Consider the following 27,482-nt stretch of genomic DNA (forward strand, 5'->3'; position numbering starts at 1 on the left):
GTGAGTTGGCAATGCTGTCGAGGAGTTGGGGTGGGGGACAAACAATTAAGTGTTCAAATCAGATGATGTATCAAGTGTAACTTGAGGCAATGGATCACCTGGATGAAGTGCTGCTGAACAATGTGTAGACTTGCTATTGAGACGGTCAGCTGATCGAGAATCATTTGGCGCCCTCGACGGGAATGCATCAACCACGACCCAATCGCCCAGTGTAAACCAGATAGTTCATCGATGGCTGTGCTGCGTTTGAATGTAGTTCATAACGGAGGAAGTTCTCTGCTCTTTTTCCAGGTTAGTTTTTACATATTTTATTTGCTTTCGTAAGACATGTATCATCACGCAGTGACATCTCAGAATGGCCTTAAATCTCAACCCCTCCCATTTCCCAGTTATTTGGCTGTGATTTTGTTTTCAAATTACAATCGTTTTGTTTTCCATTCATTGATTTGAGAGAGAATGACGCAATGTAAGAATGCACTGATTCCGTCCGTCCGTTTTTCGCCATCAAATGGCCGGCATTGCCTTCCAGTCCTTTTTATTTGTGGCCATTTTTCGCCATTTTGGCGCCATTTCTGCTTTGATGGCGCCATGGAGTGAGGGGTATCATTGACATTGCATTGTTCGAACTGACGAACAATGCAAGTGGCTTGCGTTTTTGTCAGAAATGGGGAAACAGCTGTTTTCCCCAATCAGACGATTTTGCAGAATCGTTTGATGAAGTCTTTCTTGCCAACTTCATTTGATTGATTTTTCGCCTTTTGTTTCCCCAAACTTTTGAAAGTCACACCAGGAAAAGTGGTATTTTCTCAGTAGATGTTTGCTCGTTTAAAAAATCGTAAAATCAACTTTATACAAGCAGATGATTCGGCTGAAAACAAATGGATACACATTGCCAGTTAGGACTGACAATGTCATATAGTAGGAGGGTTTTAAAAACTTATTTAAATACTTGTATTATTAAATGCCTGTGGTGTTCATGTGAACTAAACACTTTGTCAATTTGCTAAATCTATATCGGTTTACAGCCTTTTTCAGTCTTTAGTTGTTTTAAATATTTTTTTCTTGGTTTGCTAAATTGCAACGCAGCTGGCAAGAACAGATTTGATTGTTCTCGAGGTTGCCCAGTTTGCCGGTCGTACTGTTTTCACGTGCAATTTTCTTTCATTTGACTAATGGAATTGGTTAACGCTCGCAGTTCGCTCTATCAAGAAAAGCGGTTCTTATTTTCTCTTTAGATTACGAGGAAAACTGGGGGTTTTATTTCATCATTCGAGATATTTTTTTTCCTTTATCATTATTTTTTCAGCGGTTACTCAGGCTGTTTACTGCTCTGATTGTTTTCATGTATCAGTTCGGTTAGAGTTTTGCTAGAACTTTGAAATGAAATGAAAAACTTATCCAAAGAGAAAAGAGGCTTGTTAAACCAATATTGAATCACACTGCTGGTTTTTATGCTTTGATTTTTCCTTTCATTTTAAAGATGTTTGCCCACATAGAATTTTTAATCATCAAATGAGTCGCAATCAACTTGGGGTAAAGGAATAATACATTGGCAAAACTCTCGGCGATGCGGACATTTCCGGGGTTCTATTCTGGTGTATTTCTGAAAGTGAAGTGAGACAGAAGGAAATTTGAATTTTGTAGTGGTGAAAGGTATAAGAAATTCGAGTATACGACAGTCGCCGTATTTTATTTTCCGTCGTTAAAGTGCATTGCATCGCCTAGAGATGAGTTATGATTCAAACGAGAAATGTTTCGTCGAGCAGTTTTAGGATTTCGATCTCGTTGGAAATCCAACGATTATGGCGTAAATAAATTCGTGCATCGTGACCATTGGATATGACACGAGTTCCCAGTTGGATTAAGAGTTGAATGGCGTCAATTAAATTTGGGCTTGAATTCCATTCACACAAATAATGGAGCGCATTCTTTCCCGAAACGTCCTTTGCATTCACGTCAATGCCCACTGAGATTAAAAGTTGAATGGCGTCAATCAAATTTGGGCATGAATTCCGTGTACACAAATAAAGCAGCGCATTCCTTTCCTCATCGTCCATTGCAATCACATCGATTCCCTTTTGGATCAAGAGACGAATGGCGTCAATTAAATTTGGGCTTGAATTTGATCTACACAAATAATGGAGTGCATTCCTTCTCCAAGTGTCCTTTGCATTCACATCAATTCCCAGTGGGATTAAGAGTTGAATGGCGCCAATTAAATTTGGGCTTGAATTTGATTCACACAAATAATGGAGCGCATTCATTCCATCATCGTCCTTTGCATTCACATCAATTCCCAGTGGGGTTAAGAGTTGAATGGCGTCAATTAAATTTTGGCTTGACTTTGATTTACATAAATGATGGAGAGCATTCTTTCCCGAATAGTCCTTTGCATTCACATCAATTCCCAATTGTATTAAGAGTGGAATGGCTTCAATTAAATTTGCGCTTGAATTTGGTTGACACAAAAGATGGAGCGCATTCTTTCCCCACTTGTCCTTTGCATTCACATCAATTCCCAGTGGGATTAAAAGTTGAATGGCGTCAATTACATTTGGGCTTGAATTTGATTCACACAAATAATGGAGCGCATTTCTTCTACCGAAGTGCTCTTTGCATTCACATCAATTCGCTGTTGGATTAAGAGTTGAATGGCGTCAATTAAATTTGGGCTTGAATTTGATTCACACAAATAATGAAGCGCATTCCATCCATTATCGTTCTTTGCATTCACGTCAATTCCCAGTGTGGTTAAGAGTTTAATGGCGTCAATTAAATTTTGGCTTGACTTTGATTTACATAAATGATGGAGCGCATTCTCTCCCGAATTGCACTTTGCATTCACATCAATTCCCTTTTGGATTAAGAGTTGAATGGCGTCAATTGAATTTGGGCTTGAATTGTTTACACACAAAAAATGGAGCGCATTCCTTCCCAAATTGTCTTTTGCAGTCACATCAATTCCCAGTGGGATTAAAAGTTGAATGGCGTCAATTAAATTTGCGCTTGAATTTAATAAACAAAAATAATGGAGCGCATTCTGTCCCGAAGTGCTCTTTGCATTCACATCAATTCCCAGTGGGATTAACAGTTGAATGGCGTCAATTAAATGTGGGCTTGACTTTAATTGACACAAATAATGGAGCGCATTCTTTCCCGAATCGTCCTTGGCATTCACATCAAGTCCCTTTTGGATTAAGAGATGAATGGCGTCAATTAAATTTGGGCTTTTATTCCATTCACACAAATAATAGAGCGCATTCATTCCATTAGAGTCCTTTGCATTGACATCAATTCCCAGTTGGATTAAGAGTTGAATGGCGTCAATTAAATTTGAGCTTGAATTGTATCCACACAAATAATGGAGCGCATTCATTTTCGAATTGTCTTTTGCATTCACATCAATTCCTAGTTTGATTAAGAGTTGAGAAGCGTCAATTAAACTAGGGCTTGACTTTAGTTGACACAAAAGATGTAGCGCATTCTTTCCGTATCTGTCCTTTGCATTCACATCAATTCCCGGTGGGATTAAGAGTTGAATGACGTCAATTAAATTTGGGCTTGATTTTGATTTACACAAATAATGGAGCGCATTCCTTCCCATAAATGTCCTTTGCATTGACATCAATTCCCAGTTGGATTAAGAGTTGAATGGCGCCAATTAAATTTGGGCTTGAATTTGATTTACACAAATAATGGAGCGCATTCCATCCACCAATGTCCTTTGCATTCACATCAATTCCCAGTGGGATTAAGAGTTGAATGGCGTCAATTAAATTTGGGCTTGAATTTGATTCACACAAATAATGGAGCGCACTACTTCCATATATGTCCTTTGCATTCACATCAATTCCTAGTTGGATTAAGAGTTGAATGGCTCCAATTAAATTTGGGCTTGAACTTGATTTACACAAAAAATGGAGCGCATTCCGTCCATCATCGTCCCTTGCATTCACATCAATTCCCAGTTGGATTAAGAGTTGAATGGCTCCAATTAAATTTGCGCTTGAATTTGATTCACACAAATAATGAAGCGCATTCCTTCCCGAATTGCTGTTTGCATTCACATCAATTCCCAGTGGGATTAAGAGTTGAATGGCGTCGATTAAATTTGGGCTTGAACTTGATTGACACAAATAATGGAGCGCATTCCTTCCATCAGAGTCCTTTGCATTCACATCGATTCCAATGCGAATGAAGTCGTTGATCCTTCCAACTAGATCAGACAAAGAGCCACGAGCACAAAGTTGTCGAAATTCTTCTTCTTTTTCAGCCAGCTAAATTGGAGAGATTTCCGATTGTTTACGTTGCTACTTCCCCACTTACAAAAAAAATGAAATTACCTTTTTCGTGATGGGTTCCAGTTGTTCGACGACTTCTTTCGAACTAATTCTTTTATCCGGATCGTGTTCCAACATTTTGTTTAGTAAGTCATCCTCATAATATTTGCGCAATTCGTCATCAATATCTAGAATTAAGCCACCAAGTGTTTATCAATATAAGAGTAAAATAATATGGTATTAAATTGGGATTACTTTTCATATTCACCGGATCATGTCTAATTATGTTTTTGTGAATTTCCTCCTCACTTGAACCGAATAGATGCTCTCCCTTTAAAAAAAAATAACCGAAGACGAGACCGAGGACAAACACGTCACTCTTGACCGTGCCCCAAAACTCATCCGCCTTTTCCGCGTTTTCCGCCTTTTTTCCGTTGATGAGTTTTTCCAGCACTTCGGGTGCGTACCAAGTTCTCGTTCCTCTCACTCCAGTCCACGAGTGAAGTCCCTTTTCGTTTACGCATTTGGCTAGTCCAAAATCAGACAATTTCATTATTATCTCTTCACATTTTCCAGGCTTTCGCATAATGAGAATATTTTCTGGTTTGATGTCTCGATGAATTAATTTCTGCGAATGGATGTAGGCGAAGCCTGTAGCTAATTGACGGAATATTTTGATTGGAGGTGGCATACGTCCATTGTATTTTTTGGAAACATCCTCCTTCAGGAAAAGTTGATCTAACGAAGCGACACATAATTCCAATGCGTAGTACCTTTAACACGAAAACAAGAAACAAATCAATTTTTAAATCTTATTGTTATTTAAAACCAGAAAAAAAAGTCATACATGAAGTCGTTGTCTTTTTCACAGTGAAGAAGTTTGACGATGTTTGGATGATATAACTTTAGCATTGCTTCTTCTTCTCTTTTGTCGACACGATCTATTAGAACTCTTTTTACTGCCACTTCACGACCTCCGAAATTCCCTTTAAATACCATACCAAAGCCACCTTTCCCTATTGGAGAAGTATCCCGATTGATCCAAATTTTCATTTCCTTCTTATCTTTATTATACAAATAATACAACGCATTCCATCCATCTTTGTCCTTTGTCTGCACATCTACTCCGACTTCAATCAAAATATTAACTGCGTCGAGCACATTTGGGTTTGAATTGTCTCGACATAAATAATGGAGCGCATTTGATCCATCGTTAGTTTTTGCCTTCACGTCGATTCCGGATTTATTTAAAATTTGAATTGCGTCGATTAAGTTTTTGCTTGAATGGTATCGACACAAATAATGAATGGCATTCATTCCATTGTTGTCCCTTGCATTCACGTCGATTCCGCTTTCGATTACGAGTTTAATTGCGTCGATTAATTTTTCGTTTGAATAGTACCGACACAAAAGATGGAGCGCATTCATTCCGTTTTTGTCCTTTGCGTTCAGTTTAATTCCGAATTGAATTAATTCTTTGATTTTTCCCGTTAGATCCAATCGCGAATCACTCCCACACAATTCAAGCAATTCTTTTTCTTTTCCAGTGAGCTAAATTGTAAGGAATTAACGTGTGCTAAATGTGATTGCTCGACTTGCCTTAAATTCATAATACCTGATCCTTGATCGAGTGTGACCGAAAGACTCTTCCCAGTTCTTCTTTTCCGAAGACTTCTTTCGATCTCATTCTTTCATTGGGGTCGTTTTTCGACATTTTTTCCAACAGTTTGGGGGAAAATGAGACGAGATGATTTCAACTTTTACTAACTTGCATCTGACCACAAATGAACAACTGCAATCTCAAGCGAGACTGAACCACTCCTGCCCGCCACATACTTCCTTATTCACGAGAAAGATCGTGAGTAGTTCAACAATATGGTCAGTCAGTTGGCCGCTAATGATTGGCTTTGGGCAGAAGATGTTTATCAGAGACGTCCATTCGGTTTACACGTGATTGTCCCATTTCGAGTAAAGTTACAACCTAATCCTAGCGTTAGTACTCGTCATTGCCTCGAAATCCTTGTAGCAATACAGTGTTATCTACTAGCCAGGTTTATCAGTAGAGAAATGCGTCTCTTACACAACGATTCGAGAACAACAAAAAATAATGATGAACTTTTCGATCCTGAATAAAAATGGCATTCCGTTTCCCATCATTGGCTCTATATTATTAAGTTAAAGAATCAATCACCCTTGCCTTGTTTTTATTGTTTTATTCATTTATAACGTTTCCTTTGGTGATTGCTGAATATGAAATATTTCCATTTTTGGTTGTAGATGTATTCATTATCGTGGTATTACCACGATAACAATGTGCTTATCTTCATGTAGTCATGACCGACAATGCGCCATTACCCGTATGAATTACCAAGTGCCTGCCTCATCTTGCCTCCCCTTTATTTGTTTGGTTTTTTTAATTTATCTTTTGCTTGCCCTCTTAGCAGAGGACATTCCCCGTTCTAAATTCACGATTCCACTGATTCCGTTAATCGCGTTCCGGCAAAATGAACTGCATTAACCGGTTAATTATATTTCATCACATTTTTTATATTATTGAGATTCCTTTTAACACATTTTGACTATTCTACAAAGTTTTTATTTATCAGCCGGGAATTTATTGTTAGCCAATCCACTTATGTTTACGTGTTGACGCTTTTTGGCACCCAATCTTTTAAACATTTATTTTATTGATTGAAAAAGGAACATGGATAGCGCTGATTTTCCATCCAACATGGAAGAAATTTGAATGTCCAAAACTGAAAGGATTTCTCTACCAGTTGGCACAAAAATAGCATTTTGTTTCATTTTTTTTCACATTGCCTCATATTTTCTTGTTCGAATGATTGTTTGTATTTCCGTCCCACGCTGAAAGAATTGATTGTCTTCAGTGACGTCAGTTATTTCCATTCGATAAAAGTTATTTTTTCTTGGAGATTTATTCCGTGTGTTGTTCATATTCAGGATCTGCTGTGGCGATTTTGTCGGCTTTTTCTTTGTCCTTCTGGTGTTTATGACATCGTAGACGGACATCGGTCTCTGTTTCCGCCGTAGTGTTCCATTTACGCCTCAGGTATTATTTTTTGTTTGTCGTGCTGGTCTGTTCCACATGATGGTACGTCTTTCGGGTATGACGTTTATGATTATCCGTTAATTCACTGCTGGAACACTTTGCTATTGTTTGTTTATTTTTCTTTAGTTTAATGTTTTGTGGTTTTACGCAGATTCTTAATTGATTTGGTTTCTTTAGTTGTACAGCATGTTTTTAGTATGGCGCTAATTCCGTAGTGTTCGGCCGTTAATGTTTAGCAGCTCCTCCTGGAACCATTCTTTTCTGGTAAGTAAGTTTGTTCCATATTTTCTTAGAATTGAACTGGTGGTTGCACTGCTTCACTCGGTGGGGTAACGTGTCGCCATGTAGCAGTGTTTACCGTATGTCGGGTTTCAGAATTTCATTTATTACTTTCATTTTAACACCATATTTTTCAGAATATGTTATATTTCGTTCATAGTGTGAATTGGCAATGCTGCTTAGAAGTCGGGGTGGTGGGGGGGAGAGAAAAAGCGCTAAATTGCGATCATCAGTTTCATCATTGCTATTTTAACTGATATTCGCAAAGGATGTGTGGCGTGTCAAATAGTCAATGTCAAGTTCAGTTTCAAGCAGTGAACTACGTGGATAAATTGCTGCCGAACAATATGTAAACTGGTATTCGTGTAGTGCGTTATTTAGATGACTGACTAGAAGGAGAAAAGAGCGGCCATGGCAAGGATAGTTGATTCAAAGACAATTTGCAGCCTGAATACACATGCAACAACCACGCCTTTTTGTCCAGTGAAAACAAGATAGTTCTTCGGTGGCTGGTCTTGCTTTTGAATGCAATTCATAGCGGGAAAGTTATCTGCACCAATTTTAGGCTTGTAGATGTTTTTTTCTTTGCTTTCGCTTTGCATGTGCATTTCAGAAGACGCTAGGATCTCGACTCCCTCTCCCAGTTGTTTGTCTGATTTTTTTTTCAAGGGCCGATCAATGAATTAACTATTCCATTTTAATTTCATTTTCTTTTACCCATAATTTTTATCAATCGAATAAGTTGTTTACATATCGGATTCTATTCGTCTTTTGGGTTCACTTCTGTACCTTTTTGCCCAAGTGGACCTCATTACGTATCCATGCGTTGAGGCTCACTTGATTATAATTTTTGTTTTTTAAATTCGTGTCCAATTTTCGTTCTGAGCGACGCCCAAATAATTTTGAAAAAATACGTATTTTGGTACGGTTGGTTAAGTATTTCACAATTGGCACGGATTTTAGTGTGTGTGTGTCACTGATGTTGGTGCACCTACTGCACGAGAGCCGCAACGTGAATTTATCTTTCCCAACAATACAAAACTTACCATTGTAAACCCGAAAGACAACCAGCCATCTCCTTGTTTTAATTTGGTTTTTGCATAGTGTGTCCCTGCGCAAGAGAAAACAAAATAGTTATGGCAGAAGTTGAATTCGCCGCCCATTTTGAAATAAGTCGCAACGTTGCTTCAGTTTTGTGAGCCGGCTTCAGTCGCCATTTTCTAGTTCTTTGTCGTGTGTGAAGTTGGTGGTGTGCATTTGACTCGCCAAGTATTGGACACATGAGGCAGCCATGGTAAAGTAATACTTTAGTGAATGTTTCGTCAAGAAAACATTGTTAACATTCACCACCACCCGAAACTTTAACTTGAAAATACCTAATGTTTGAAACTCCTTTTCAAATTACAAAATGAATGATACGTTATTAACAAAAAACTATAAGAAGTAATAATTTTCATGCTGAGTCATTGCCTTTTTTCTAAATTTTAGAGAATTCCACAAGTTGTGAAGCAGACACTGTGGTGTATCTGCCCTCGTGCTCTCACCTCCATGCTAGATGGCCATTAAGAAGGACCATAAATGTGTGGTAATATTATTTTTCCACATTCTACTGTTGCATTATTCTTTGCTGTTATTTTTATGTCATACCATGAAAGCAAGAAGAGTTTATGTGCTTGCCATTATGGATGGTAACTTGTGTCCTTAAAAGTAAGCATGACAGGCACATTCAGATAATGGTTATTGCTACCTTCATGCATTTTTAAAAAACCATTAAGCCAAACTGCTCAACCATGCAGTCAGGCTTTGTACTTCTTTAAAATTAATGAGATGAACCAAGCTTGTCATTTCAATCATTTCAGGATTGTGCAGGCAAACATTGTGGTTCCATCGGTTTCCATAGTTGGGCAAGTCGTTTAATAATGCTTGGTGTTACAATTATTTTTAAAATTATTTTTAATAAAAATTTTCCCATTCACAACATTTGCAGCTTCTGAACATTGAGAAAAGATTGTTGCTGATGTAGAGTTTTGTAACTGTGGACCCCACAGTCCATGACAGAAACAAATAGGACAGAAAATTCCATCTTCATCACTAACAAAAGAAAAGGCATATTTCTAGATTGGCTTAACGCGTGCAGTCTGCTGTCGCGCAAACATTTATTTCATTCTGATCTACCTTTTTTCTGTCTAGTCACAAGGTAAATGTTTCCTTGTATTCTCACAGTGATAACTTTAATATGGTTTTGTTTAACAGTGTGGAGGAGGAGCCAAAGAGTGTCTACGAGCTGGTGGGGGCGGTGGCGGTGGCAGTGGTCCGTTGACATCACAAAGTAAGATAAAATATCGAAAAAGATGTGCGAGCTTAACTTTTGGTGCTTTTTATAGTATGGGGAAGGAGACGTTTCTCGAAGGATTGTCCAAAAGGGGACCGTGGCGGTGGTAGAAGTCGTACCTGCCATGAGGCAAAAAAAAACAAGAAAACATTTTTAGTGTCCATTTTTAACGAAGAAGAGGGCCATGTAGCAAGGGATTTTCCTCAAGGAGGATGCAATGGTGGCATCAAGTGTTATTATGTAAACATGAATTTTATCTTCACAAAAATATTTTGTGTTCCAGGGTTCGTTGTTTTACCCCTAATGTCATGAAGCTGGTTGCACCTCGAAAGGCTGTCCGAATCTATTCAGTGAATTGATGGGAGATGTAGAGCCGCGTAAGAAATACATTCCGGAAGCTGTGACATGCGATGAAAAGGAATTCTTTAAGGGCATCGTCTGTGGGAAACGCTTTAACAGTTTTGATAAAGTCGTGCTCCAAGTAAGCCCTTTCTCGAAAATGTATTTTACGATTTAAAAATATCTATTGGGTTTGCTTTAGGTTACAGGAAAAGATGTATCTCAATACATAACATCTTTCGAAGAAGCTGCGCCAACTACTACTTCAAAACATAAAAAATTCTGGCTGCATAAAACCAACACGTGTTCAGAAAGCTTCAGTTGCAGGTATTCTTGCCAAAAGTGATTTAATTGCTTGTGTTGTCACGGGCTCCGGCAAAACGGTAGTCCAATTAATTAACGCTGTTTAATTTTGAAACTTTGATGCCCTCGTACTGACTTCATTTGAATGTGTCAGTAGGAACTGGGTAAGTTGAAGTAAAAGTAATTATGAGTAGGCACGCCGTTTGTTGCGACTACTAAAAAGTCCAATTGCATCTAAGATACTCAACAAACCCTTCGTGTTATTCGTTGATTAAATCATCTAAAAATTTTAAATTTTTTCATGGAGGTGGCATACTTGGTACCGGTTTTGAACATATTGTTAGAACAAGGTGTTGCTGGTGCGTCTCATGCCATGGTTCAAAAGCCAGAAGTTGTAATTGTCGCACCCACTGGTGAATGGGCCATTCAAATTTAACGGAAGGCGTGTAAATTATCCTACAATTCGGTTTTCAAGTCTGATTATATATGGAGGAACTGTCACGAGCCATCAAATGTCAAATCTTCAAGCTGGGTGCAATATTCTTGTCGCGACCGCGGGGCGACTCAAGATTTGACTAATATGATACTATTTGTTTCTCTGTAGGGAATCCGTCGTGCTTTTATGTTTTCGGCGACATTCCCAGATGAAGTACAAGCGCTGGCTGCGACTTACATGGAAGACTACGTATTCGTTACAACAGGCATTGTCGGTGGCACCAATCGAGATGTTGAAAAGCTGTTTTTTCAGTGCTCGAAAAGAGATAAGAGAGTAAGCTGATCGAAGTTTTACAAGATCTCGGTGATGCCAAGACTATCGTTTTTGATAACAGCAAAAAGACGCCGGATTTCATCGCTGCATTTTTCTGCCATAACAACTTACAAGTAAGAATTAAACCTGTTGTGAATTGGATAAAGTGTCTTAACTTTATATGTCTAGTCTACCAGCATCCATGGTGATCGTCTTCTGAGTCAGCGTGAGCAAGCGACTTGTGACTTAAAAATGGTATTAGGAATATTCTCGTGGCCACTAATGTTGCTGCCTGTAGTTTAGTTAATGTTTTATGGGTTCTTCGTTCGTTTTTTACGTATTTGATGTTTGCATTGTTTTTCCTAGATATTGCCGGCGTCAACGATGTCGTAAATTATGACTTACCAACTGATATTGACGAGTGTGTTCATCGTGTTGGTCGAACGGGCCGCGTGGGAAATGTCTGAAAATCAAATAAGGTTGTTTGACGAAGAAAGAGATGGCCCTAACGCTGGAAAGTTTGTCTGTTTGTTAACTAAGGTAAGAACCTACTCCAGTCTGACATCTAATTATATTTCTCTGCCCTTGTGTTCGTAATTAATAATCCTGCGTACTTTTTTTTTTTTTTTTTTTTTTTTTTTTTTTTAAGTCCAACGGTGATGTACCGCCTTTCATGCAAGCGATAGTCCCAGGCGTGCGTGGAAGGGGTTACGACTTTAGCGCCCCTTCGACCCAAGGGGGTTTTGCTAGTCGAGATATGCGCCGAGTAAGTTAGGACCTAGGTAGTTTTTATTACTTGTAGATGTAATTTAATCTATGCGCAGTTCGGCGATAAACCTGGATTTGCTGCCTTGCCCACTGAAGTTGAAGAGAGTTGGCATTAACTCAATGTAATTAACCAAAATTCGTATCCAAGAACATCTTGGAATTTGCAATGTCTGTTTGAAAATTTGATTACGTGGTTATTTTGCCAACCTATTTACCTGAATAGATAAAATATTCATTTTGTTTAAGGAAACAGGAAATGGGAATATTTTATATTATTCTTCTCTCTTTAGTGGGTTATTTTTTTTTTTTAATTTAACGTTTAACTACATAGCTTTCAAAATCTATAACTAACCATGTAGAGACAGTTATGGCATATTGGTAGCATGCTTTCCTACAGTGCGAAAGGTCTGTGGTTCGAATCTCAGTATGGTTAATATTGCTTGGCGCCGAGAAAAATGTGGAATGCTGGCGTGGTCGTCCCAGAAAAAATTCTGGGATGCTACCGATCGTCGAGGAAAAAGAATTTTTCCCTTTTTTTGCCATTTTTCGTTATTTCGACAAATAAACGTGTGCTATGAAGAAAAAAGTGTGCCTAGCTTATCTGAGTATTGAACACTAGACCTTCGGCTTCTTAAGCCGATGCTCTACCATTGAGCTATTTCACATGTTTATATTCTACTAATACTAATAGTGAATTTAGGAATACGGTTTGAACTTGGAAAAAAAAAACAAGCCTCCTTTTTGTTTCATGACCATTCACTGGCTCAAAATATCGAAGCCAAGACCTAGGCCACTTACCTTTCCGAATTCCAATACCTAAGATACCCGATTACCCATTTTTTCTCTGATGGAGGTTTTTCTGTCACACCATCAGTTGTACCCAGGTGTTCGTTTGACAGAACCGACTTCGTTTTTTTTTCCTTTTCGTTTTTTTCTGCCTGCCAATTGTCTGTGGTGGCAATGACGGATTTAGCGTTCAAATAAACAATTGCCGCACCACAAAACAGAGTTCAAACAACGTTGTGTATTTGTTTTTACGTAAAGAACAAAACAAACATGGAAAAATCCACCATTTTTATCTAAATCGAAAAGCGTGCATCACAACATACACAGCCACTTTGCACGACAACAGAACTATAAAACTTGTTTTTTTTTCTTTGTTTTGTTTTTGATTTTGTTTTTTGTTTTTTTTTTTTTGCTTTTTTCTTTCCCCATAGAAAATAAAAGAAAAATGAGAAATTCTCCTTACCGCTGCTGATGTTGCTGGAAGGGAATCAATGGCTGACTGTCATCATAGGATGGAGAAGATTCGTAGCTGATGTCACTGTTCTTCCGACGACGATCTTCGCGTTGATCAAGCTGAAGAACGTGAAATTAATTGATAAGGAAAACGTGAAATTGGAATACGGATTAGAGTGAATTTAGCAATACGTGTTGGACTAAGAAAAAAACATACAACGATACCATGAAAAACAGGCGATGACGTGGCAACCACGAGGCGACGGGCGAGGCGATGATGGCGCGATGGGCGAAGAGAAGACGGGGCGACGGGCGAGACGAAGACGGGGCGACAGGCCCGTGCCAGGGTGCTGCAAAAATATTGTTTGTTAACCATTGACATCACTATATAGAGGAACAGACTTCTTCTACCAGATTGAGACTGATGAGATGATGAGTTTGCAAAGAGTCAAAGAATGACGTGAGGTATCCAATCCATTGATTTTGCATTGTTGGTTATCTTTTTTTTTGCAAACAGCATCCTTTTGAGTTTTAGATCCTCGAGCTAGAAATAAAAGCATAACCATGACAATGGGATACAGATTGACAAAATCTAAGTCAAATACCATACTTCACAACACAAAATCCTGCCCTTTAATGGGCTATGTAGAAATGATTTGAAACACTACATATAGTGCACTTTTCACACATAACTGAATGACATGATGAACGAAGAGTAGCAGAATGATGTAATTGGCATGGTGGTATCCCAACTCATATGGCTTGTGCCATTTCTAATTTTTCTTCGTGGTCAGTATCCTTAGTTATTAACGTTTCACCAACTACATCTGAAAACCAGAATCACAGCTATTGGATTCTGAATGGTAATTCATTTTTAATACCTCTCAATGCAGTGCAACTGAATAGCATGATCCATTGTAAATATAGTAGGTTGCAAATAGCTTTTGGATTTCATAGCTGGCCTAGCTAATTGCAAGTTTACGCGTTGCACAAAAATACTCCACTTTATGTTTCTCACTTCAGTAACACAGAAAATAATAAAAAACTTGCAATACCTAATGTCCACACCATTCAATTTGACCAAACTTATCAATGGGAAATTTGCATCACGAATTTTCGGATATGGGTTTCACCTGTAACACGTTGTTTTCCCACATAACAGAAGCAACAGTAGCGCCATCTGTTATCCTAATTTACAAACAACAAGAGACACATGCCACCAGAAAATATTTTGCGAACCATATAAAACACTGTTAAAAAACGATGGAAACAGTACATGCACACATATAACAATAAAGCACAATCGTTGCTGTTTGTTAACGCCGTTTACTGCAATGGTCTCACCAGTTTCTGCCAGTGTTGATTTGCCCGGTCCATTCTCTACTTCCGCAACTGTCTCACCCTTTCTTCTGTTAAGAGATTTAGTTCAACAAAAACGTGATAAGACATAAATTAATACAAAACATACCTTGCGTACAAAAGTGAAGCAGCCTCGTTACTGGCACTGATGGCGTGCTTTACTTTGACACATCACATTTGCTGCGGTTACCCGTTAGCTAACAAGAAATTCAGTTACAAAAATGTGGGGTATTTTGAGGTAGACTCATTTAATTTTTGCTTTCTTACTTTTCCGTGTCTGTCTCGTTATTTTGCTTTCATTCCTACGTTTTCCAGTTTTTCTGTTAGTATTTGGAAGTGGAGCTAGTAACCATTTGCCTGCATTTATGTTGAACAGATTTGTTATGAGGACATCAAAGCAATATAGATATACACTTAATGGACACATAAAATTTTAGATGAAGCGGCATTCATCTTCGGTAGTTTCTGTACATTACGTTACCATATGCTACGGTGATGTAAAAGACAGCCGACAAGAAATCACAAACGCTGTGTACCATCTTTCCACGAGCGTCGTAAAAAGCGTGCTGAAAGAACACCGGTAAGCCTTGAGCAATTCGTTCAACTCGTATCCGTCAACGGTGCGATGCTCGTAAGCAAATTCGAAGAAGGCTGCCTCGTATAAGACAACATTTTGCTGCAACTGAACATTGTATAAGTTAATGATGGAAGCCACTTGAATCACGTCGATTTCATTTGAGACGGCAACATATCCACCTTCCTAATGTCGTTATAAAAAAGCAGAAAATGGTTATTATGTCAATACTATATGAATGCGCCGACTTTTCTACCACGAAAACAGACCCAAAATACAATTGTTTGTTGGGTTTTTAATTAAAACGATGGACACCCATGCACCTTCTAGTCACTAACACGGACGTGTCCGAGCTTTTCGCATTACCCCGGGACCAGTTGACCGTGTTCTGGCCTGACGGACGGTAGGGCAACGTAAACGACGAGGCGCGGCACGCTCTCTTCTGATAAACTGTCCATCTTAATATCGATCCTACGATAACGATAACGGGGTTCCTCATACTGATAGAACTAGATATGGTGGACGGGTATCCGATTTCCTCCTTGCATTGCGGAACACGCAAAACAATGCGAAAACGCATGATGAAAGAACCAAATAAAGAAATGTTATACTGTAAATTACCAAACATGCAAGTCCACGTAAACGACGAGATGGTACATAATTTCCGTACACACTAGCAACAACTATGTCAGACGTTGCACCCATATTGTCAATGCCTGATATCGTTTTCTTCAGCAGCAAGTTTACAAGTCTTGGAGGTAAAGTTAACCATTAAGGGTTTTAAAGCTCCATACCGAAGATGGTTGCAAAAAAAAAAAATAAAACCCTTTCCTGAAAAAAAACAAACAAACGATTATTCGAATTTGATTCATGAACAAATCAAAATGAAGGATAATTCACGAGGAAGTGCGACAATTACAACTTCTGTCTTTTGAACCATGATATGTGACGCACCAACAACACCTTGTTCTAACAATATGTTCATAACCAGTACCAAGTACGCCGCCTACATGAAAAAATGTAAAATTTTAGATGACTTAATCAACGAATAACGAAGGGTTTGTTGAGTATCTTAGACGCAATTGGACGTAATTGTAGTCGTAATCACCGGCGTGCCCACGCAAAATTACTTTTACTTCAACTTACCCAGTTCCTATCGGCCCCTTCAAATCAAGCCAGTACGAGGGCATCAAGGTTTCAAAATTATACAGCGTTAATTAATTGGATTACCGTTTTGCCGGAGCCCGTAACGGCACAAGCAATTAAATCTCTTTTGGCAAGAATAACTGCAACTGAAGCTTTCTGAACAGGTGTTGGTTTTATGTAGCCAGAATTCTTAATGTTTTTAAGTAGTAGTTGGCGCAGGCCAAGGCTTCTTCAAATAATGTTATGTATTGAGGTACATCTTTTCCTGTAACCTAAAGCAAACCCAATAGATATTTTTAAATCGTAAAATACATTTTTGACAAATGGCTTACCTGAAGAACAACTATATCAAAATTGTTAAAGTGTTTCCCACAGAACCCACAGAACCCTTAAAGAGTTCCTTTTCATCGCATGTCACAGCTTGCGGAATGCATTGCTCATGTGGCTTTACATCTCCCATCAATTCACTGAATAGATTCGGACAGCCTTTCGAGGTGTAACCAGCTTCATGACATTAGTGGTAAAACAATGAACACTGGAACATAAAATATTTTTGTGAAGACACAATTCATGTTTACATTGTAACACTTGCTGCCACCATTGCATCCTCCTTAAGGAAAATCCCTTGCTACATGGCCCTCTTCTTCGTTAGAAATGAACACTAACAATGTTTTTTGTTGTTTTTTTTTTTTGCCTCATGGCAGGTACGACTTCCACCACCGCCACGGCCCCTTTGTGGACAATCCTTCGAGAAACGTCTCCTTCCCCATACTATAAAAAGCACCAAAAGTTAAGTTCACACATCTTTTTCGATATTTTACCTTACTTTGTGACTCCAGGGAAAGAGGCTTTTTCTCGGTAGATGGCTGCCCGTTTAAAAAATCATGAAATCAACTATATACAAGCAGATGATTTGGCTTAGAACAAATGGACAGACATTGTCAGTCATATAATAGGAGGGTTTTTAAAAAACATAAAAATCTTCTATTATTAAATGGCTATGCTGTTCGTGTGAACTACTCACGTTGCCAATTTGCTGAATCTGTTCCGATATAGAGCCTTTTTCAGTCTATTGTAGGCAGAGTCATATGACTCTGATTGTAGGTGTTTTTAATTTTTTTTTCTGTTTTGGTTTTTTTTTGTGGTTTGCTTAATTGCAACGCAGCTGGCAAGAACAGATTTGATTGTCCGCGAGATTGCCCAGTTTGCCGGTCATACTGTTTTCACGTGCAATTTTCTTTCATTTGACTAGTGGAATTGGTTAACGCTCGCAGTTAGCTCTACCGGCAAAAGCGGTTTCTTATTTGCCTTTTAGATGACGAAGAAAATTGGGTTTTTTATTCATCATTCGACATATTGTTTTTTCTTTCTTATTATTTTTTCATTGTTTACTCAGGTTCTTTACTGCTCTGATTGTTTTCCTGTATGAGCCCCACTACAGTTCGCTAGAAGCTTGAAATGAAATGAGATACTTATCCAAAGAGAGAAGATGCTTGTTGAACCGATATTGAATCACTTGACGGGTTTTTTAGGCTTTGATATTTAATTTCATTTTAAAGTCGTTTGCCGACATAGAATTTTTAAATCGTCGAATGAGTTGCAATCAACTTGTCTATAGGAATAATAAATTGATTAACACTCAAAGGCAATGCAGGAATTTTTGTATTTCTGAAAGTGAAATCAGTGCATCTTAAGCAAAACAGGGAAGAAAGCGGGTAATTTTAGTTTTCAAGGGGTTAACGGCAAAAGAATTCAAAGTATGCAACAGACGCCATATTTAAATTTTCCGTCCTCAAAGGACATTGCATCGCCTAGAAACGAATTATGGTTCAAACGAGAACTACTTCGTCGAGTAGTTTTAGGATTTCGTCCTTGTTCGTAACCCACTTATTAGCGAGTAAAAAGGTTCGAGCATTGTATTCACCTTTGACCTTTGCATTCACATCAATTCCCAATTGGACTAAGAGTTGAATGGCGTCATGTAAATTTGGGTTTGAATTCCGTGTAAAACAATAATGGAGCGCATTCCTTCCATCAAAGTCCTTTACATTCACATTGATTCCTAGGCGAATGAAGTCTTTGATTTTTCCAACTAGATCAGGCGAAGAGTCACGGGCACAAAGTAGAAGAAATTCTTTTTCTTTTTCATTTTCCTTCAGCTATATTGGAAAAATTTGCAAAAGCCGATGTTGATACTTGTTAACTTAAAAAAAAATCATAATATTACTTTATTCTTAATGGATTCCAGTTGTTCGACGAGTTCTGCCGAACTCATTCTTTTTTCCGGTTCGTGTTCCAATATTTTCGTTAGTAAGTCATCCTCATAAAATTTGCGCAATTCGTCACGAATTTCTAGAATTAAGCAACCAAGTGTTGATAAATAGAAGAGTAAAATAGTATGGAAGTCAATTGGGATTACTCATCATATTCACCGGTTTTTTTCTAATTATGTTAGCGTCAATTTCATTTGCATATGAACCGAATAGATGTTCTCCCTCCGACAAAATATAACCGAAGACGAGGCCGAGGCAAAACACATCGCTCTTGTTGCTGCCCAAAATCTCTTCGTTTGGCGCTTTTTCTTTGTTGCTGAGCTTTTTCAGCACTTCAGGTGCCAACCAATAACCCTTTAAGTTTACGGATTTGGCCAAGTCAAAACCAGACCATTTCATTATTATACCTTCATCTTCTCCAGCCCTCCGCATAATGAAGATGTTTCTCGGGTTCATGTCTCGGTGAATTAATTTCATTGAATGGATGTATGCCAGGCCTGAAGCTAATTGATGGAAAATTTCGATTTGCCGTGGCATACGTCCTTTGTATTTTTGTAGATCATCCTTCGGTAGGAAAAGTTGATTTAAGGAAGCGACACATAATTCCAACGCGTAGTACCTTTAGCACGAAAACAAAAAACAAATCAATTTTGAAATCATATTGCTATTTTAAACCGGATAAAAATGTCTTACATAAAGTCGTTGTCCTTTTCACAGTGAAGAAGTTTGACGATGTTCGGATGATCAAACTTTAGCAAAGCTTCTTCTTCTATTTCCTTGACATGACGTTTTTCAACTCTTTTTACTGCCACTTCACGACGTTCGTAATTCCCATGAAATATCGTACCAAAGCGACCTTCTCCTATTATAGCATCGCGCTCGATCCAAATTTTCAATCCCTTCTTCTCTTTATTACACAAATAATCGGACACATTCATTCCATATTTGTCCTTTGCCTGCGCATCAAATCCTGATGCTACCAAAAACTTAACTGTTCGGTTAAATTTGGGCTTGAATTGCCTCGACATAAATAATGGAGCCCATTTGATCCATTGTTGCTTTTTGCCTTCGCGACGATTCCGGGTTGAATCAAGATTTGAATTGGGTTCATTAAGTTTTGGCTCGAATGGTATCGACACAAATAATGAATGGCATTCATTCCATCGCTATCCGTTGCAGTCACGTTGATTCCGTTTCCGATTAACAGTTGAATTGCGTCGATTAATTTTTGGCTTGAATGGTATTGACACAAATAATGCATGGCATTCATTCTATCGTTGTCCGTTGCATTTACGTCGATTCCGCTTTCGATTACGAGTTGAATTGCGACGGTTAATTTTCGGTTTGAATAGTTCCGACACAAAAGGTGGAGTGCATTCTGTCCACATCTGTCCTTTACGTTAACGTTAATTCCCAACTGAATCAAGTCTCGGATTTTTTCCGTTAGATCCAATCGCGAATCACGCCCACACAATTCAAGCAATTCTTTTTCTTTTCCAGTGAGCTAAATTGAAAACATTGGCATGTGTTTAATGTGATTGTTCGACTTAAATTCATTTTTACCTTATTCTTGATCGAGTGTAATTGAACGACTACTTCTTTTGATGTTATTCTTTCATTGGGGTCGTTTCTCAACATTTGTGCCAATAGCTCATTCCCGTAACAGCCGCGTAATTTGCCATCCATTTCTAGGTAAAGCAATGAGCCTCTTTTAATCAGAAAACAATATCGTTATAGTATATCAGGGATTACTTTGCATGTTGATGGGATTTCCTTTAACTATGTTGTCGGCAATTTCATTTTCGGTGGAACCGTAGAGATGTTCGCCGTTCAAGAATAGACTACCGAAAACAAGTCCCAATGCAAAAACGTCGCTCATGACGCTTACTGGATAACTGGTTTCATCTACGTTTCCTATAGGATTTGTCAATTGAAGCAACTCGGGTGCTAACCATGCCCTATTTCTTCTGATGGGACTGTTTTGCTTTGCTTCACTGATACTTCTGATCAGCCCAAAATTTGTCCATTTGAGGGTAACCTCATCTTGGTTAGCAGATTCCACCACTATCAGGACATTTTCTGGTATGATGTCTCCGTGAACTAAATTATTTGAATGGAGGTATTTGAGACCAGAAGCTAATTGAAGCAAACCATCGATATGATGTGGCATATGTCCCTTGTATTTTCTGCATCATTCGACTTCAAGAATAGTAGATCTAAGGTGGCCAATAATGGGTCCAATCCATAGTACCTGGTAACACGATAAAAAACACAATAAAATCATTGTTGATATTATATTGTGATTAAAATAATAAGAAATATCCTACGTATACTCATCGTCACTTCCACATTGGAGAATTTTGACGATGTTTGGGTGATTTAACTTTAGCAAAGCTTCTTCTTCTTTATTTTTGTGGACACGATGTACTCGAATTATTTTTGTTTCATCATCGCGAACTCCGAACTTTCCTTCAAACACTTGACCTAAGCCATCCGCCATACTTTCGGTACTCATCAAATACAGGATAGCTCAAGAGTTCCATAATGTATAATTTTCGAATGACATTGTTGTGAAGGCTTCCTTTTAAACCTCTACAAATGACCAATGCCTTTAGTTGATAACGAGAGAAAAACGTCTAACAGCAATCAAGTTTGATGACCTTGTTTAAACTTGTGCTGGCACCTAGTGGACAACACAGACATGTTTGTCCATTTGTGACATAATCTACGGGCCTGGTTTATCAGTAGTGAATGATTAGTCATACGTCCGTTGTATTTTCTGGCGCCATCTGAGTTCAAAAACAGCTGATCTAAAGTGGTCAAACACGGGCCGAATTCATTGTACATGGTAACACGGTAACAAAAACAAAATCAAATCATTGTGATATCGTATTGCAATTCAAACCAATCAAAAATGTCCTACCTATACTCATCGTCACTTCATCGTTACTGAGTTCTTATCAATGCCGGGTTTGTGTGACGGTTTTCATTAAAAGTCTCTTTAAAATTTAGTTTCAGGGTTTTTCAGCGTTGATGCGTCGACATTTCATGGCACCATTGCTGCCTTATTGGTCTGTTTTACGTGATTTTGCACCGAGTAGCCTTCGTAAATTCGTCGCTCGGGTATTTATGTTAAACTACTTTGCCTTAATACCGATCGCCACGCCTTTCTCCCAATTCAATAATTAGTTAGGTGCAATATTCTTGAAAGCGATATATTACATTGCCACGTAGGAAGCAGCTGTGGTTATTTCTGCCTATGGGCTGTGCTGTAAGTGAGGGCAACAATTTACAATTATATTTTTTATTGTCCAATTAATGTTTTCGTGCTTGTTTTTTAGCAGAGTTGGGGTGGTGATTGGTGCCCTTGTAGTGAATTCCACACTTCACCCTGATTTTGGGTTTTGCTTTGGCGTTCGCGTAGTGGCCGAGTATTGTTGTTGGCGTCGTCTTGGTCATTTTTCTCCCTTGCTTCTTGTTCTGTTGTTCGAGTACTTATTTCTATTACCACCCCAGGCTGAAGGACAATGTTGTTTGGTTTCTATAATGGCGTCAATAACCTTCACTCTATAGCTATTATTTTTTCTTAGTAATGAATTCATCCTGTTTCTATTCAGAATCTGCTGTGGCGATTTTCTGTCGACTGTTCCTTGTTGCTCTGGTGTTAATTACGTCTTAGGAGTCCCCTGGCCTATGATGCTGCCGCCGAACTGTTTGTTTTCACGCTTCAGGTAATGTTTTTTCTTTATCGTGCTCATCTGTTCCGCCAAAAAATTCGCTTCCGCACTTCAGGTAATAATCTTTTATGGTGCTGCTCTGTTCCAGATGAAGGGTCAACTTTCAGGTATGACGATTCGAATCGAAGGCTTGTGCAGAGCAGAGAACTCACTTCAGATTCTTTTTTAATGGCAGGCTGTTGGTTTTTAGGATTGAAATTCTTGCTGGAAACTGAGCATGATGAAATAATGTTTTCTTGAATTCTTTTTAATTTTACCTTATATTTCCTAGTTGACGATTCTCCTCAATACAAAACTCTGTTAAGTGACATTGGTTTGGCGAATGCAACGCTGTTTGTTGATTTCTTAAAAATTCAGCAGCTTCAGAACCTGATTTCTTAATCATTCGAAATTCTTAAATTCAATTTGCAATATGAAATTCAGACCAACATTTCATATTTCCATCGCCATCTTTTTCCGATTAATTGTTTTATTTGGTTCATAGCTTGTGTTGGCAATGCTGTCGAGAAGCTGGAGTGGGGGGTAAAAAAAGCGCCAAATTGTGCTCACCAACTGATGAGTTTCATCATTGCCATTTTAACTGATATCGACAAAGGATGTGCTATGTGTCGCTTTCTACTCGTCTCTATTTCTGTTTCCGTATTATAAGGGTTTCAGTGTTGAAGACAAAAGCTTTCAGTCGCAATCGGCTGACAAACAATTTAATGTTCAAATCAGATGATGTATCAAGTGTAAAGAAAAACGGCGATGGCAAGTCGGTCAGCTGATTGAGAGACAATTGGCGCCCTCGACGGGAATGCAGCAGCCACGACCCAATTGTCCAGTGTAAAGCAGATAGTTCATCGATGGCTGTGCTGCGTTTGAATGCAATTCATAGCGGAGGAAGTTTTCTACTCTTTTTCCAGGTTAGTTTTTACATATTTTTATTTCCTTTCAAGGCATGTATCATCGCACAATGACATCTCACAAGGGCCTAAAATCTCGACTCGCCCTCTCAGTTGTTTGGCTGTGATTTTTTTTTTTCAAATTGTAACCCTTTTTTCCCTTTTATTGATTTTCGAGAGATCCTTGAAAATGATGCAGTGTAAGAATGCACTGATTACGTCTTTTTTGCGCCCATTCATGGTCAGCCTTGCCTTCCAGTCCTTTTTTTTTCCTGGCCACATTTCGCCATTTTGGCGCCATTTCTGGTTCGATGGCGCCATAGAGTGAGGCTTGACATTGTATTGCTCGAACTGACGAACAATGCAAGTGGCCTGTGTTTTGGTTAGAAATGGGGAAACAGATGGCTTGGCAGTATCGTTTGAAGAACAATCACTCTTTCTTGCCAACTTCATTTGATTTTTCGCATTTTGTTTTCCCAAACTTTAGAAAGTCACACCAGAAAAAGTGGCATTTGCTCGGTATATGTCTGCTCGTTTAAAAAAATCGTAAAATCAACTGTATACAAGCAGATGATTTGCTTGAAAACAAATGGATAGGATAGTATAATAAATAATAATAAATAAAATAATTGTATTATTAAATGGCTGTGTTGTTGAGTGAAAGACACTTTTTCAATTTGCTAAACCTGTATCAGTGTATACAGCCTTTGTCAATGTTTTTTTTGTTTTTACTTGCTTTTACTTGCTTTTACTTTTTTTTTTTTTTTTTTTTTTTTTTTTTTTTTGAATGGTTTGCTAAATTGCAACGCAGCTGGCAAGAAAAGATTTGATTGTTCGCGAGATTGTCAAGTTTGACGGTCGTACTGTTTTCACGTGAAAATTTCTTTCATTTGACTAGTGGAATTGTTAAACGCTCGCAGTTAGCTCTTCCAGGGAAAAGCGGTTTCTTATTTGCCTTTCAAATGAAGAAAATTGGGATTTTTTATTCATCATTCGAGATACTTTTTTTCATTATTATTATTTTTTCATTGTTTACTTAGGTTCTTTACTGTTCTGATTGTTTTCCTGTATCAGTTCCTTTAGAGTTTGCTAGAAGGTTGAAATGAAATGAGATACTTATCCAATGAGAGAAGAGGCTCTTTGAACCGATATTGAATCACTTGACTTATGGTTTGATACTTTCTTTTATTTTAAAGTCGTTTGCCCACATCGAATTTATAAATTGCCGAATGAGTCGCAATCAACATGGCTAAAGGAGTCATAAATTGATAAGACTCTAGGGCGAAGTAGTCATTATTTTTATTTTTGAAAGTCCGTCGGCCTGAGCAATACACCCAAGAAGCGGGATATTTGAGTTTTCAAGGGGTAAATGGCAAAATAATTCCGAGTAATGTAGACGAGAAGACGAGTTGTGATTCAAACAACAAGTGCTGCATCGAGCAGTTTTAGGATTTCGTCCTTGTTGCTATTCTTATCATTATCGCGTAAAAAACTTCGAGCATTCCTTCCCTCATCGTCCTTTGCATTCACATCAATTCCCAGTTGGATTAAGAGTTGAATGGCGTCAATTAAATTTGGGCTTGAATTGTATCTACACAAATAATGGAGCGCATTACCTCCATCATTGCTCTTTGCATTGACATCAATTCCCAGTTGGGTTAAGAGTTGAATGGCCCCAATTAAATTTGGGCTTGACTTCCGTGTACACAACCAATGGAGCGCGTTCCGTCCACTCTTGTCCTTTGCATTCACATCAATTCCTTTTTGGATTAAGAGTTGAATGGCGTCAATTAAATTTGGGCTTGACTTCTTCATACACAAATAATGGAGCGTATTCCGTCCATAACCACCCTTTGCATTCACATCGATTCCCAGTTGGATTAAGAGTTGAATGGCGTCAATTAAATTTGGGCTTGAATTGTATCTACACAAATAATGGAGCGCATTCTTTCCCCAATAATCGTTTGCATTCCCATCAATTCCCAGTTGGATTAAAAGTTGAATGGCGTCAATTAAATTTGGGCTTGAATTTGATTGACACAAACAATGTAGCGCATTCCTTCCCGAAGTGCTCTTTGCATTCACATCAATTCCCAGTTGGATTAAGAGTTGAATGGCGTCAATTAAATTTGGGTTTGATTTTGATTTACACAAATGATGGAGCGCATTCCTTCCCCAAATGTCCTTTGCATTCACATCAATTCCCAGTTGGATTAAGAGTTGAATGGCGTCAATTAAATTTGGGCTTTGCTTCGATTTACACAAAAAATGGAGCGCATTCATTCCCCATCTGTCCTTTGCATTCACATCAATTCCCAGTTGGATTAAGAGTTGAATGGCGTCAATTAAATTTGGGCTTTGCTTCGATTTACACAAAAAATGGAGCGCATTCATTCGCCATCTGTCCTTTGCATTCACATCAATTCCCAGTTGGATTAAGAGTTGAATGGCGTCAATTAAATTTGGGCTTGAATTTGATTCACACAAATAATGAAGCGCATTCTTTCCCCAAATGTCCTTTGCATTCATATCGATTCCAATGCGAATGAAGTCGTTGGCTCTTCCTTTTAGATCAGACAAAGAGTCACGAGCACAAAGTTGTCGAAATTCTTCTTCTTTTTCAGCCAGCTAAATTGGAGAGATTTACGATTGTTTACGTTGCTACTTCCCCATTTACAAAAAAATAATATTACTCGATTCTTGATGGATTCCAGTTGTTTCACGACTTCTTTCGAACTAATTCTTTTTTCCGGATCGTTTTCTAACATTTTTGTTAGTAAGTCATCCTCATAATATTTACGCAATTCGACATCAAATTCTAGAATTAAACAACCATGTGTTCATAAATAGAAGAGTAAAATAGAATGGAATTCAGTTGGGATTACTCGTCATATTCACCGCACGTCCTCCAATTATGTTATCATGAATTTCATTTTCTTTTTCACTTGAACCGAATAGATGTTGTCCCTTCAAAAAAATGTAACCAAAGACGAGGCCGAGGACAAACACATCGCTCTTGACCGTGCCCCAAATTTCTTCGTTTTCCGCCTTTTTTCCGTTGATCAGCTTTTCCAGCAATTCGGGTGCGTACCATTTTCTGGTTCCTCTCACCCCAGACCACGAATGTTTTCCTTTTTCGTTTACGGATTTGGCCAGTCCAAAATCAGACCATTTGATTATTATCTCTTCAATTTTTCCAGGCTTTCGCATAATGAGGATGTTTTCCGGTTTAATGTCTCGATGAATTAAGTTCATTGAATGGATGTATGCCAAGCCTGTAGCTAATTGCCGGAATATTTCGATTTGACGTGGCATACGGCCGTTGTATTTTTTGGGATCACCCTCCTTCAGGAAAAGTTGATCTAAAGAAGCGACACATAATTCCAATGCGTAGTACCTTTAACACGACAACAAAAAACAAATCAATTTTGTAATCATTTTGTTATTTAAATTCAGAAAAAAAATGTCTTACATAAAGTCATTGTCCGTTTCACAATGAAGAAGTTTGACGATGTTCGGATGATCCAATTTTAGCATTGCGTCTTCTTCTCTTTTGTCCACATGGCGCATTTCAACTCTTTTGACTGCCACTTCACGACCTCCGAACTTCCCTTTAAATACCGTACCAAAGCCACCTTCCCCTATTGGTTGTTGGCGGTCGAACCAAATTTTCATCTCTTTCTTATCTTTATTTTGCAAATAGTATAACGCACTCCATCCAGCGTTGTTTGGCACCATCAAATCTATTCCGAGTTTAGTGAAAATACTAATTACGTCGAGTAAATTTGGGTTTGAATTGTAGCGACATAGATAATGGAGCGCATTTGATCCATCGTCGGTTATTGCCTTTGCGTCGATTCCGGATTGGATCAAGATTTGAATTGCGCCGATTACGATTTGGCTTGAATTGTATCGACACAAATAATGAACGGCATTCATTCCATCGTTGTCCCTTGCATTCACGTCCATTCCGCTTCCGATTACAAGTTGAATTGCGTCGGTTAATTTTGAGTTTGAATAGTTCCGACACAAAAGGTGGAGCGCATTCCTTCCGTCTTTGTCCTTTGCGTTAAGGTTAACTCGGAACTGAATTAATTCTTGGATTTTTCCCGTTAGATCCAATCGCGAATCCCTCCCACACAATTCAAGCA

The 27,482-nt window shown here is 38.4% G+C and overlaps 3 protein-coding genes and 3 long non-coding RNA genes across 6 annotated transcripts; 1 reads left to right on the plus strand and 5 right to left on the minus strand.

The window, feature by feature from the left end:
• Positions 1–1,576: 1,576 nt before the first annotated feature.
• Positions 1,577–6,123, minus strand: LOC132088090 (serine/threonine-protein phosphatase 6 regulatory ankyrin repeat subunit A-like). Its single transcript, XM_059495793.1, is given in 6 exon segments — positions 1,577–3,598; positions 3,600–4,277; positions 4,344–4,468; positions 4,536–5,053; positions 5,128–5,831; positions 5,896–6,123. Coding segments are annotated over 6 exon segments (3,174 nt in total). The 5' UTR covers positions 5,995–6,123; the 3' UTR covers positions 1,577–2,548.
• Positions 6,124–10,028: 3,905 nt separating this feature from the next.
• LOC130687822 (uncharacterized) lies at positions 10,029–12,510 on the plus strand. Its single transcript, XR_009421197.1, has 9 exons — positions 10,029–10,181; positions 10,245–10,442; positions 10,503–10,627; positions 10,911–11,135; positions 11,208–11,485; positions 11,541–11,606; positions 11,718–11,891; positions 12,001–12,117; positions 12,176–12,510. It is a non-coding gene; the product is annotated as an uncharacterized LOC130687822 (long non-coding RNA).
• Positions 12,511–14,637: 2,127 nt separating this feature from the next.
• LOC130685558 (uncharacterized) lies at positions 14,638–15,480 on the minus strand. Its single transcript, XR_008999625.2, has 3 exons — positions 14,985–15,480; positions 14,827–14,914; positions 14,638–14,767 (listed from the first exon to the last, which is right to left on the minus strand). It is a non-coding gene; the product is annotated as an uncharacterized LOC130685558 (long non-coding RNA).
• A 700-nt stretch (positions 15,481–16,180) lies between these two features.
• LOC130685621 (uncharacterized) lies at positions 16,181–16,983 on the minus strand. The gene is made up of 3 exons (XR_008999643.2): positions 16,770–16,983; positions 16,522–16,709; positions 16,181–16,297 (listed from the first exon to the last, which is right to left on the minus strand). It is a non-coding gene; the product is annotated as an uncharacterized LOC130685621 (long non-coding RNA).
• A 1,174-nt stretch (positions 16,984–18,157) lies between these two features.
• LOC130686841 (serine/threonine-protein kinase/endoribonuclease ire-1-like) lies at positions 18,158–20,163 on the minus strand. Its single transcript, XM_057510327.2, has 4 exons — positions 19,404–20,163; positions 18,857–19,329; positions 18,665–18,789; positions 18,158–18,596 (listed from the first exon to the last, which is right to left on the minus strand). The coding sequence occupies exons 1-4, from the start codon at positions 19,736–19,738 to the stop codon at positions 18,267–18,269; spliced, it is 1,263 nt and encodes a 420-aa protein (XP_057366310.1). The 5' UTR covers positions 19,739–20,163; the 3' UTR covers positions 18,158–18,266.
• A 288-nt stretch (positions 20,164–20,451) lies between these two features.
• On the minus strand, positions 20,452–20,880 carry LOC130685818 (uncharacterized). Its single transcript, XM_057509430.1, has one exon. It carries the CDS (start codon positions 20,878–20,880, stop codon positions 20,452–20,454), a length of 429 nt encoding a protein of 142 aa, XP_057365413.1.
• Positions 20,881–27,482: the final 6,602 nt, after the last annotated feature.

This window comes from Daphnia carinata, chromosome 6 (genome assembly GCF_022539665.2).
Source record: "Daphnia carinata strain CSIRO-1 chromosome 6, CSIRO_AGI_Dcar_HiC_V3, whole genome shotgun sequence".
In the NCBI taxonomy this organism is placed as follows: domain Eukaryota; kingdom Metazoa; phylum Arthropoda; class Branchiopoda; order Diplostraca; family Daphniidae; genus Daphnia; species Daphnia carinata.